Source organism: Drosophila subobscura, chromosome O (genome assembly GCF_008121235.1).
Source record: "Drosophila subobscura isolate 14011-0131.10 chromosome O, UCBerk_Dsub_1.0, whole genome shotgun sequence".
Classification (NCBI taxonomy): Eukaryota; Metazoa; Arthropoda; class Insecta; order Diptera; family Drosophilidae; genus Drosophila; species Drosophila subobscura.
In genome coordinates, this window is record NC_048533.1 from 10622986 (window position 1) to 10634888 (window position 11903).

Sequence of the window (11903 nt, forward strand, 5' to 3'; positions counted from 1 at the left end):
ATAGTGGATGAACCCAACAACGAAGTCATCTTCCAAGCTACAATCCCTTTCGCCGTCGAACCCCAAAACTTAACTCAAATATTATGGCTGACTTTTTGCCAGACGAACACCCAAGGAGATACAGCTAAAGATAGGAGGCAGGGAGAGTGTAAGAAAGGGATACAAGCGAGACGGAGAGACATTGAGAAGTAGCTGTAAGTAGGGGGCCTGGGATTGAGAGATTTCTGTAGAGGGTAACACGATAGCGAAGCGGAAATTTGAGCAATGCAGCTAAATTGCGTTTAACCAAGCAAACGAACAAAACTCAAACTAAAGGCATTGGAGAGAGAGATAGACTCAAAGACACGCAGAGGCCCCAGAGGCCAAATACCCAAACCGAATACGAAACCCAAAAACCAGACCCCGCCGCACACCTTTTGCTTGGGTTGTGTAGGGGAAGACAAACTGCGCGTTGAAAACATAAATTCTTGATTGCAATAGACGTCGACAATGTTGTCACCGCCAACGTGGTTCCGGAGGGGGGTTGTGGGGTGTGGCATCATCGTCATCATCAACATCATTTTGATGTCGTCTCCTCATGAACTTGCGCCATATTTCACTCCCAAGGCTAGCATTTCAAAAGGAACAAACACACGCCCACAATCCATCCAACCCGCGCTGACCAAAAGTAACAAAAGGAATAACACGTGACATCTGCGGCACATAAATAAAGCGAATGCGAAAGCGGAGAACCTGTGTAAATTATTGCACGAAAGGACTTTACATTGGTGGGGGTCAACATTTAGGCAGTAAGCTACCCAAAAGACCACCCCCGCTACCATCAATGAGCTACCCACTCCCGGCAATGGCTTACAGCTCTCCTTGCCCCTGCCTTTGGGCAAATTAAGTGCTTAAATTTCAATTAAAACTTGTACTGGAACGAACGTCTTACGCCGCGGAACGCGTAACGTCTTCCATCTCATTAATGCTAAATATCTGCGATATTTTATAGTAATTAGGAGGAGTCAAATTGAATTGGCATTAGACCCACCCCTCCCCCAGCACAATGCTATAAAAAGCAAATGTTATTAGGGTTAGGCCTGGCATAGAATTTGATGGCAAAGCCAGACACTGGGAGACTTTACTTGAGGAAACAGATTGAAGATCCATTTGGAATGTAGAAAAAACTTTCATAAGCACATTATCCTCCAAGGGGAGATATTTCTAAAAATGTGTTGCGCCCATAAAGTGCCCCCAAAATGATGGGTAAAAAAGAAACTTGGCTGGCAAGGTAAATTTTGAACAAAGTGGAGAGATTCAAAAGTTTAAATTGCCGCCTTTTGGCTGCTACATAAAAGCTTCAAATTATTGGGATACAGACAATTTTTCGAGTGGAATATTTTATGGTGTATGTAACGTATTAAGAAATGTTGTAAGTGGGTCTAGAAATTGTATATGAAAAGGTGTTGGACACGTGTGAAACTTTGTTTGAAGGAGGCTCGAGCCCGCTGTTGGAGAGCTCTTACAGTGAGCTGTAAGCGGAGGCGATAACATACTGTTAGCAGGGGATCGCTAGCAGGCAAACTGTTAGCAGACTGTTAGCAGCGGCATTGATGGCATTGATTTATGTTTTTAAAAGTCCTTTAAGCTTTTAAGTATGCATTTACGAGTATCTCCACGAATCGTTAAATTGTACAAAAGTATTACACAATTTCAACGATTTCTTGTATTGGTCAGTGGCTTGGAAGACGGGCAGATATTTATCCTCTCCGGCCCCCACCAACAAAATACCTCGTATGCTCCTCGTACAATACAATTTGATTTCCATTTCGGGCTTGGATCTCTGTCTTTGATTGCCGTTGACCTACTTGCTGCCTGATTACCCAAAAGCGAACACACACACTCCACGCCATGCCACTCCACGCCATGCCACGCCACGTCACTTGCCTGGCCACACAGAAGGAGGTAGAATGCTGCCTGCTTCATGTGGCATAGTTTGAATAACTTGAGGCCCATGCCGCATTCCTGGCTGGCAAATAGCTTTGCATACTTTTTGGTGGCGCCAGCGGTATTCATGCCGACTTTGCCTTGATTTATGCAACAAACAGTTTCGATTAATTGGCCACAGAGCCACAGCTCATTGTACATAAAGGATTGTGTATGATATCCAGCTACTTCCCAACAGACTCTTCACCGCTTTTATTATTAATTTGATGCTCGACTGGTCCCAGACGCCTTTAAAACTTTTCTTTGTTTGTCTTCGAGTTTAGTTTTAATCGCATTTGTTTGACATCGTGTCTCCTTCTGTGTGGCTCTATCTTTGGCTTTCTGGCCTAAGTCAATATTTTGGTTATAAATCTACATTTGCATCTAATATATTAGGATTAGTGCGCAAAGCCACTACGAATATTCATCATTTAATTATCAAGTGCAGAGAAAACAGAGTCCACAGGCTTAAAATGGGTTTGGAAATAAATATTTAAAATACCAAAATAATAGAAATAACTGAATTGATATTTTAAAGATATTTTAAACATTTCTTTCTTCCTTTCAGTGTTGAATATTTGGAGATCATCGCGTATGCACAAACATTTCATTACATTTGCCATCATTTGCAATTTATCCCCGTGGCAAAACTATTTTATATATTTTCGGTTGGTCCACGTCCTCGTTCAGGCAATCTCTTCCTCTCTCTCGCTCTCTCTCTCTCCCTCTCTTGAAAACAAGTCAAGCGGTAGCTGCCGAGCTGTCAACCGCACAGATATGTACAGGATGCGGAACTCAGACTCAGAGCGTAGAGTTTGGGACTGGGGCATCAAAGGTAAGTAAGAAAGAGGCAGAGCTTTTCATGGAACGGTACTCTAGACGCACTGTGCAGTGCAGAGCTCTGAGCTGAGGTGAACTGTACCTGACGCATGGGCAAATACACCAAGGGCCAACTAGCAACGCTGCTCTCCCTGCCATCGCATCTTCCTCTCCCTCTTCCTCTCTTTACGAGTATATCGCCCTCTGAGTGTATGCTTCTGTTGCTAATGTAGTTTACTTACGCTGAAATATTTGCTTTGGCCCAACTGCATTTCCATTTCGGAGCAGGAGTCAATTTTTATCACTCGCTGGAAATTTGCATACGGACCCTGGCAGTTTCACTACAGCCAGCACTGGCAGCAGGTACAGTGAGGCGAATAATGCTTGAAATGTGTATAAGAAACGGCAGCGCACATTTTGCATTTACACATGCACTTGCTTTACCGTTATCTTCAATCACGGCGCTCTTCACAATGCACGCGGCTTGAGAGCGCACCGAATGCTTGGCCTCGATCGCTGATGCTTGGTTCGCTGCTCTCTTTTTGTTAGAATCAACGGCCGCCACCTGTTTGTCACTCTCCTTCTCTCTTCTACACCGTAAGCCGAAGCTTTTACGCTGCGCGTGTGCCGACTGCGCTGCCCGATACCTGCTGCCGACTGCCTGCTGCTCGATATCTTTTTCTATGCACACAACAAGAATACGCCGCTGCCGGCCTCTGTTCTTCAGACACTGTTACGCTGTTAAGTCTACAGACTCTGTTATTCTCTTAAACACACTTTGCACGTGCGAAGATAAAAAGTAAGTATTTTGCTAGATACTTTTATAAAATAATCGATCAGTTATTACCGTGGACATTTTCTTCAATTTTATTCACCTTTGCACCACTATGCAATTGTCGCACAGAAAGCAGCGCGTGTCCAAAAGCGCATTGCCAAACAGCAATTCGGCTGCTTCAAAAAAAAAAAAAAAATCCAAGAGAATTTTGGTGCCTGCTTTTAGCTGAAATTAAGATAATTATGTGGAATAGTCATAAAAGAGGTGCCATGGCAGAGAGAGAGCAAAAATTAGAGTGAATGTGAGAGAACAGGCAAGGATCAGCCGCAAATTGCCGTCATCATTCTTTGGACCACTACCTTTTGTCCGCCTTTCTTCTGGCCTGGCCTGTCCTGTCCGGGACTTATGAGAAAGGCCAAAATGTCATGTACAACAGATAAAAAGGGACGACACGGGGCAGTGGTACGGACTGGATTGGACTGGGTTACGCAGATGGACACGGACACAGCCACGGACACGGCGGCTAATGACACAAAGAAAACAACACAACAAGGGGCTAAAAAACAACGAGAAGGGAAATTAATATAAAACAAAAAAATGACTGAAAAGCAAGCTCAGGCCCAGAGTCAGAAAAGGGTTATAAAGAACATGTCCCCCGCACCCCGCACCACGCCCCCGCCGCACCGGCTATCTAACTCTGAGCGAGGCTCGACTCGGCGCGGCTCGACTCTCTTCGCCCCGCTCTTATCTTTGGTCTAGGGCATTATTGCAGAGGCTTTTCTTGTCTGTGTTGTTGTTGCTCCTGGCCTACTCCTTTTTTTGTTTGTCCTTTTGTGAATTGAAACAATTTGTCTCTTTTGGCCAAGTTGTTGCCTGTGGCGGATTTTAGCCTACCTCTCAGTCTCTCTCTCTCTCTCTCTCCCTGTCTCTGTCTGTCTCTCGCTGTTGTTCGCCTTTGTAGTTAATGAAATAAATGAAGAGCCGAGACCCAGATGGGCGCACTGAAATCTACATAATATTTCTGACAGTGTTTTATTGCAAGCTGCCAAGTTGGTTTTGCTGCCTCAAGAATTATGAGTGGCTTGATAGGCCAAGGAGTAGGCCAAATTAACAGGAGATTGTGTACATGAAAGTAAATACAATATATAAAGGTACTTTGTGCAGAAAATAAGTTTTGTTATCAAAGTGTATTCAATGCGGGCTACAAATCTTGAGAGGAAAGGTAAATAACAAGCATGGAAATTGTGTAGAGAAAGTTTTGACATTGAATAAATTTGGTTATACAATAAAATATTTAGTGCTGTCTGCACTTAAATAAATACTAAAATAAAATAGTATTAACATTATTTATTTTGATAGAGTTTCCATCAATTATTCAGCGCATTTATTGACTTTAGCTCTTGATAATTCACATAAAAACTGTTGTCTAAATTGTGATTTAAATTGATTCTGGACTAAAATGAGTTTATAAATACATTTGTGTTAGATGGAGATTAGTTTCCCATTAGTTCTTCATTTTAAATGTTGAATTTTACACTAGCATCTCAGAAATAATTAATGTAAAATTAAAATCTATTAGAAATGAGAGGACCAAAATCATTTTGGGTTAAATTCAAACCTTAGAGCAAAAGAAAGAGCCTTTATATTAATGTTTAAACTTTAATTGAACACAAAAATTATATAAATAATTTGTTGAATAATTTTTAAGATTTTCCTTTCAAATTTTAAGAGGAGAATCATCTCAAAGCCATCACCTTTCTCCATTGTAATCGCATTCAAGTAGCGTAATTTTGTTCGCCATTGATGCCACTCCACAGGCCTGCACTTGTTTAATTCATTGTTTACGCAATTATCCTCCGCCAGTGCGGTATAAGGGAGTGGGAGGGGGGTGCTCACATTTCGAGCATATGTTTGATTCGATTCGATCCACTTTATTGAATATCCCTCTGTCAGGCAGGCAGGCGGTCAGTGAGGCCATCGATAAATGCCAGCACATCCGATGCGGTGTTGTACGAGAATGAACTGCATTTCATTAGCTCACCGCACTTGCCACGTGCGAAAAACAGCAAAAACAAAAACAAAAACAAAAACAAAAACAAGAACAAAAAACAACTTGGCAAGCAACAAAAATCAGTCAGGCTGTTAAATTGTATTGAAATGCCATTTCATTTGCATAACTTACGAATCGTATGGAGCTCCACATTGCATTACATTAAATGAATGCCAGATGGCCACTTAGGGTGAATAAAACCAATTGAAAATGTTCACACAAGCAGTTAAAGGCCAAAACGAAATAAAATAAATTGAATTAAAATAAAAAACGGCCACAGAAAAATATGTAGGAAAACGTTTTCAGGTTTCAGCTTACCTCAAAATCCAAACAAATAAATAAGATTATGTCGGGGCAGTGGCACTGCAAGGGGGCATGAGGCAGGGGGCACGTACAGCGGCCGAGCTGTGGACGCACTTAACCTCAGCCGTGTTGGGGCATCCTTATCCCTAAGCCCTCGGATACAAAGTCCAAGTTGGTCGTTTGATCTGCTGCAGCCGGGCCCCACTGTACACCTGGCCGTGCTGTCCATCGTGTCCTTTGCCGGCCTCCCTTTGAACTTTGCCCAATGGTTACCAAATCGGCCTAAATGTCTAAACAGGAAATCAATTCTCAACAACCTTTTGTGTTCCACTCACACTGAAGGCCCACAGCTCAGGCCAGGCAGTGCCCATGTCTGGCTCCTCGAATCAGAGCTCGGGATTGGATTTTGTGCTTGACCAGTGGCTGGCAAAATGTTTGCTCGCTGGCGGATAGTCCGGATAGATGAGCGGCAAAGACACTGCCATGGAGTGTTGGAGTGCTGCTAGACCTCCCAAGAGACAGAGTTTTGGTAGTGTTTTAACTCGAACTTTGCAGAAATTCTACATATACCCCGCCGAGATTTGATTTCTTGAATGGTTCTCTCTTCAAATTAGCTCTCAATGCACTTCTCTCTTTGTCTTTGAATGACGTTCTGGCTGCTCTTCAGGCAGAGGCTCTTCCAACAGTCAATTGCTTCTGCTTCAGTTGTTGCCTTTGCCCTGCTGCTATGTTGTGTGTGTGTGTGTGTGTGTGTGTGTGTGTGTGTACTCATGTCTGGGGCATTCTTCAAATGCAACATTTCACCGGAAAGCAGCGGAAAGTCTTTTATATGCGCCCGGCCAACTTCCGGTCCATAGAAAACTAAACTCAGTTACTAAAGAGTTGCCGCTGCCGCTGCTGCTGCCACCGCTGCAGCAGTTGTTTGTTGCCCCAAGTGGTGGCAAGTTAACAAAAGGTGCGCCTATGCATATGCCGCATGCCTCATTGTTGCTGCTGGTTTTTGCTCCTTTTTCGCTTATTTTTTTCTCCACTTTTTGTTGCTTTATTTCTCGTTTCTTTTTGTTGCTTTTGCTGTCGGCTCAAGCCGCAGTCAAGCGGCAATAAAGAGTGCAGGCGGCATTCGGCCTTAAACTTGGCAAATTACTTTAACACAGGTTGGAAATTTTGTTCTCTCTTTCACTCACTCTCTTCCGCTCTCTCTCTATCTATCTTCTAGCAGCGCCGACCCTAAAGATAAAGCGCACACGAAAGTTACTCAAGGAGAAGACAAAACAAAGAAACAGAAAAGAAAGGTGCAAGGCAGAGGCAGCATTGCGACGTGAAGGTACCTCGTAAAGGTACCTCCTCCATCTATTGAATTTTTTTGTTTTTATTTATTATTATTTGTTTATTTAATTTATTTAAATTTTTAATAGTTTTTGGTTGTTTCTCTTCTAGCAAACTTTTACCTTCGCTGCGCACATACCCCTGAGGTACCCTGGAAGTACCAGGCATGCCCAAAAATAAGAGCGACAAAAGTTAATGGATTTCTCTTGTGATATTTGACTTGAGCACTGACCCGAACCCGAGCCCCAAACCCCCGCAAAACAGTCCTCCTTCAAGCCCCAACAATTCTATATTTTCGGGCATATATTTTCTATATTGGGGCATCTTATTTTATTTCGTTCTTTATGCGCGTCGTGAATTTTTCAACTGACAAAGTTTACATTTATTATCAAGGTGTGTTGGCGCGGGGGGAGTGCGGGGCAACAAACAACACATTACGTTTAATTGAATGTTGCGGTTGTGTCGCGCCGACTCCTTCTTCGTGGCACGCGCCGCCCAAGAAGAGAACAGAAATTATAATGTAGTGTAAATATTTAATGATGATGTGGCTTTAGATTACGCAGCCGTCACGTGGCAGCACCACCCACTCGCGTGTAATGGCGGAGGCTGGAACGGGCATGGCAGGCTTGACCTGACCTGACCAATTCAATGAGCTGGAAATGTCGCTACCTGCAGGCGTATTTTTTAACGTACGCACTGTCAGAGGTCGCCAAGTCTTGATGTAATTCCTTGAGCGGGGCAGTCACTGAACCGCAAAAAGCAGCAGGCAGCAGATATGCAAATGAAAGTGAAACATGAGATATGGCATTTATATGGTGCATATATTTAATGAGGCTAAATAAGAAAGCAGTTAAACTTTACTAGTATATAGTAAAAGAAATCCCTTAACCCATAGCAAAATATGCATTGAGCTATAAAATTATGTTTGAATTTCCCGCGGGATTTCCTCGAAAGTTAGTCGTGGAGTTGCCACACCCGCTGAACAAGTCACTTTTGCAAGCTATCGTTCCATTATTTACTCGATACTTCATCCAAACTTCATAAATATTAGGCAACTTTTCAGCTGTAGTTTTGTTGACCTTTTTTAGTTTTTACCGTACTTTTTAAACACTCCATTGGCTAACATTTATCAATTTTGTAGAAAATTGATTCTTCGTTCAGGAAAAATTATATTTTGGCTGCTAAAGATCCCAACGAGCCTGAAATATTAAACCGAACATCATAATGAAGGAATCTGATTTACGTCGGAAAAGTCACGGCCGTACGCTATCGAGTGCCGTGACCAATCGATTAAATGTATAGTGGTGGGTAAACGAAAAATGCACTTTATATATTCTTGGTATTCGTTTAATTGGGCTAAAAACAGTAAAAAGAGTCATTAAATAAACCATTATAAGATAAATAGGATTTGATTAGAATTCATACGTACACAATTCATATATATTCCATATTCAAGTGCTGTCTATGCTTATCGCACAAAAATACCGATACCGTGCATATCGATATATTGGTACATCATGTGAATAGAGAAAATTGTACGTCATGTGATTGTGGATTCTTTTTTTTCGCACGAAGCAGTCACCTGTCGGCCGAGAAAATACAATTACGCCTTCAATTTGGTGAGTGTGCCAGCAAAATATGGAAAATTCAACACTCTGGAACGTCTTTCACATTAGCTAGACAAGAAAAACCTGCAAAATGGCGGCCCAAATACGCACAGTGGTGACATCGACTTTCCTGGGGCTCTTCGCGACCGCGGCCACCATCCTCATCCTGTACTTTGTTATGACTGGCAAGGGCGAACGGGTGAGCGTTGGCTGGTTCCTCGCCTCGTCGAATCCCTACATGTGGGCCTGCCTCGGCATTGGACTGGCCGTCTCGCTGTCCGTGGTGGGCGCCGCCCTTGGCATCCATACGACGGGCACCAGCATTGTTGGCGGCGGTGTCAAGGCGCCACGCATCAAGACCAAGAATTTGATTTCCGTCATCTTCTGCGAAGCGGTGGCCATCTACGGCCTCATCACCGCAATTGTGCTCTCCGGCCAGCTGGAGCAGTTCCAAATGGAAACGGCCCTCAACAATCAGGCCATCATGAACACCAACTGGTTCTCCGGCTACTTGATCTTCGGTGCTGGTCTCGCCGTCGGCCTGGTCAACTTGTTCTGCGGCATTGCCGTGGGTATTGTTGGCTCCGGTGCTGCTCTCTCGGATGCCGCCAATGCGGCGCTCTTTGTCAAGATTCTGATTGTGGAGATTTTCGGCTCGGCCATTGGTCTTTTCGGCCTTATTGTTGGCATCTACATGACATCCAAGTCGAAGATGGGTGACAAGGAGTAGGCCAGTCTGCCAGTCGTCAGAGTAAGTTGGACAACAGCCGAATGGATGGGAGCAGCAGCCTAATGCAGTTTCTATCCCCATTTGCAGAACAATAATCAGCCATCAAGTCATTCCCCTAACCCCAAACATCAGTGAGGATTTGGAAATTACAACAATAAGCTTGCAGTTTACACAGTTTGCTAAATCTGCCGAGACACGCTTTAAACTGGGACTTTAGTTACTTATTAAGTTGATAGTTTTTTGTCTGTAGTTTTGTTTATTTTTACCGCCACGCCCACTCGCGCAATTTATCAGCATCCAATTTTCAATTGATTGCTGAGTGTGCATGGTGTAAAAATGACAACGATTTCGTTTTGTTTATATAATTATTTAAACGAAAGACATTTCTATGTGTATGTGTGAGCGCGTACGTGTGTGTGTGTGTGTGTGTATTTATGATTATAAGCCGAGTTTGTTATGTTTTCGTTTCCTTCCTGGCAATTGTGTTTCTAATTGAGAATGTATTATATTAACTACTACAAAAAAACGATGAAATTGTATACTTGATGAAGATACACAACAGTCGCATTATTATTATACATACATAGAAAGTATTCCATATTAAACAAGTAATAAAATCTATACGTTTTGTTTATCAATCGTGAATGAATCTGACTGACTTCGAGGTCTTATCAGAAGCACGCGCAAAGTTGTTATGTGCATACATACATCCATACATGTATCAGCTGTATCTAAGTACATACATACATATGTATGTAAAAGTATCCAATTGGGATTACCTAAGGTCACTCTCCTTATGCAGCTGTACGCTGCATCGGTACACCTGCTTAAACTGTTGTAATTAAAGCAGCTAAGATGCTATGTCTGCGTTATCTTAAATGTGCAAAGTCAATAACATGAAAAGAGATTGCGATTATTTTATTTTGGGGATATTTTTTATTTAAATTGCCGCTCCATTGTTATACAGCACTTATGTTTTGCAATGCCCAACACTTCAATCAGGGCTGCATAGTACCGATAGTACTTTCGATGACTAATCTTGATGGCGGTTTTAGCTTTTCTGCTGCTGCATTGTTGCTAAGGGCATCGTTTATGTTCTGTAGCTAAACTGATATAACATTATTATTGCCAAAATATAACACTTATCGCACAAAAGTACCGATATTAATATCAGCCAAAAGTGTGCATCGATATATCTTTGCCGCCCTTTATGAAAAGCTAACGCCATCTTGTAACCTCTTTCTTTCCTTCCTTTTCATGTCTCCTTCTTTTCTTTGAAACGGTACAGCGACGCAGACGTGCACTAGTAAAATTCGTAATTTGCAGTTTAATTTTGCATTAAAATGTCCGAATCCGAAATCGAAGCGACTGTGCAGGTGGCCGAGGCGCCTGTGGTGCCCATAGAAACTGCCGATGATGAGATCTGGGAGGAAGAAGGAGTGGCTGCTGCCGGCTATCAGCAGGCCAATGAGTGGCCCGAAATCAAGCTATTCGGCCGCTGGGCCTGCGATGACATATCCATAAGTGATATTTCGTTGCAAGACTACATTGCCGTGAAGGAGAAGTTTGCTCGCTATTTGCCGCACTCGGCTGGACGCTATGCGGCCAAACGTTTCCGCAAGGCCCAGTGCCCGATTGTGGAGCGTCTCACCAGCGGGCTGATGATGAAGGGCCGCAGTAACGGCAAGAAACTGCTCGCATGCCGCATCGTGAAGCATGCCTTCGAGATCATTCACTTGCTGACATCGGAAAATCCGCTGCAAGTGACTGTGACTGCGATTGTCAACTCGGGGCCACGTGAGGACTCTACACGTATTGGACGCGCTGGCACTGTGCGCCGTCAGGCTGTGGATGTCTCGCCATTGCGTCGCGTCAATCAGGTAATCAGAACATAACAAAATAAAGCTAAATGCAAAGAAATCATTCCCCACCATTTGCCTTGCAGGCCATTTGGTTGATCTGCACTGGGGCACGTGAGGCTGCTTTCCGCAACATCAAAACCGTGGCCGAGTGCCTGGCCGATGAGCTGATCAATGCCGCCAAGGGATCGTCCAACTCGTATGCCATCAAGAAGAAGGATGAGCTGGAGCGTGTGGCCAAATCGAATCGTTAAATTGCGAAAATTTCAATATAAATACACACATACATATGCGTTATGTATGCAAGCATCTACGATGTAACTGTAAATACAGTGTTGTATTGCCATAAACATATAGCTGTTTCATTCTAACAACCGTGGCCGGAGTAAAGACTCCCGCGCTTTGTATATACAGCCATCCCTTTCTCGCTGCTGTGTGTGGTGTTTGTTGCCAATTTTAAAGGCTCTCC

General features: G+C 43.2%; 2 protein-coding genes across 3 annotated transcripts; both read left to right on the plus strand.

The window, feature by feature from the left end:
• The first annotated feature begins 8723 nt into the window (after positions 1-8723).
• Positions 8724-10101, plus strand: LOC117897901 (V-type proton ATPase 21 kDa proteolipid subunit). 2 transcript variants are annotated; one of them, XM_034806979.1, is made up of 3 exons: positions 8724-8857; positions 8915-9596; positions 9663-10101. In XM_034806979.1, the coding sequence occupies exon 2, from the start codon at positions 8937-8939 to the stop codon at positions 9573-9575; it is 639 nt and encodes a 212-aa protein (XP_034662870.1). In that variant the 5' UTR covers positions 8724-8857; positions 8915-8936; the 3' UTR covers positions 9576-9596; positions 9663-10101. The 2 variants fall into 2 exon arrangements, with proteins under 2 accessions (XP_034662870.1, XP_034662871.1); XM_034806980.1 differs by having other exon boundaries at positions 8751-8857; positions 8919-9596.
• A 744-nt stretch (positions 10102-10845) lies between these two features.
• LOC117898052 (40S ribosomal protein S5b) lies at positions 10846-11784 on the plus strand. The gene is made up of 2 exons (XM_034807213.1): positions 10846-11455; positions 11521-11784. The coding sequence occupies exons 1-2, from the start codon at positions 10919-10921 to the stop codon at positions 11686-11688; spliced, it is 705 nt and encodes a 234-aa protein (XP_034663104.1). The 5' UTR covers positions 10846-10918; the 3' UTR covers positions 11689-11784.
• Positions 11785-11903: the final 119 nt, after the last annotated feature.

Coding starts and splice junctions, on each gene's coding strand:
- LOC117898052 (XM_034807213.1), top strand. CDS start 10,919: ATGTCCGAATCCGAAATCGAAGCGACTGTGCAGGTGGCCGAGGCGCCT. Junction 11,456..11,520: donor CATTGCGTCGCGTCAATCAG/GTAATCAGAACA, acceptor TTTGCCTTGCAG/GCCATTTGGTTGATCTGCAC.
- LOC117897901 (XM_034806979.1), top strand. CDS start 8,937: ATGGCGGCCCAAATACGCACAGTGGTGACATCGACTTTCCTGGGGCTC.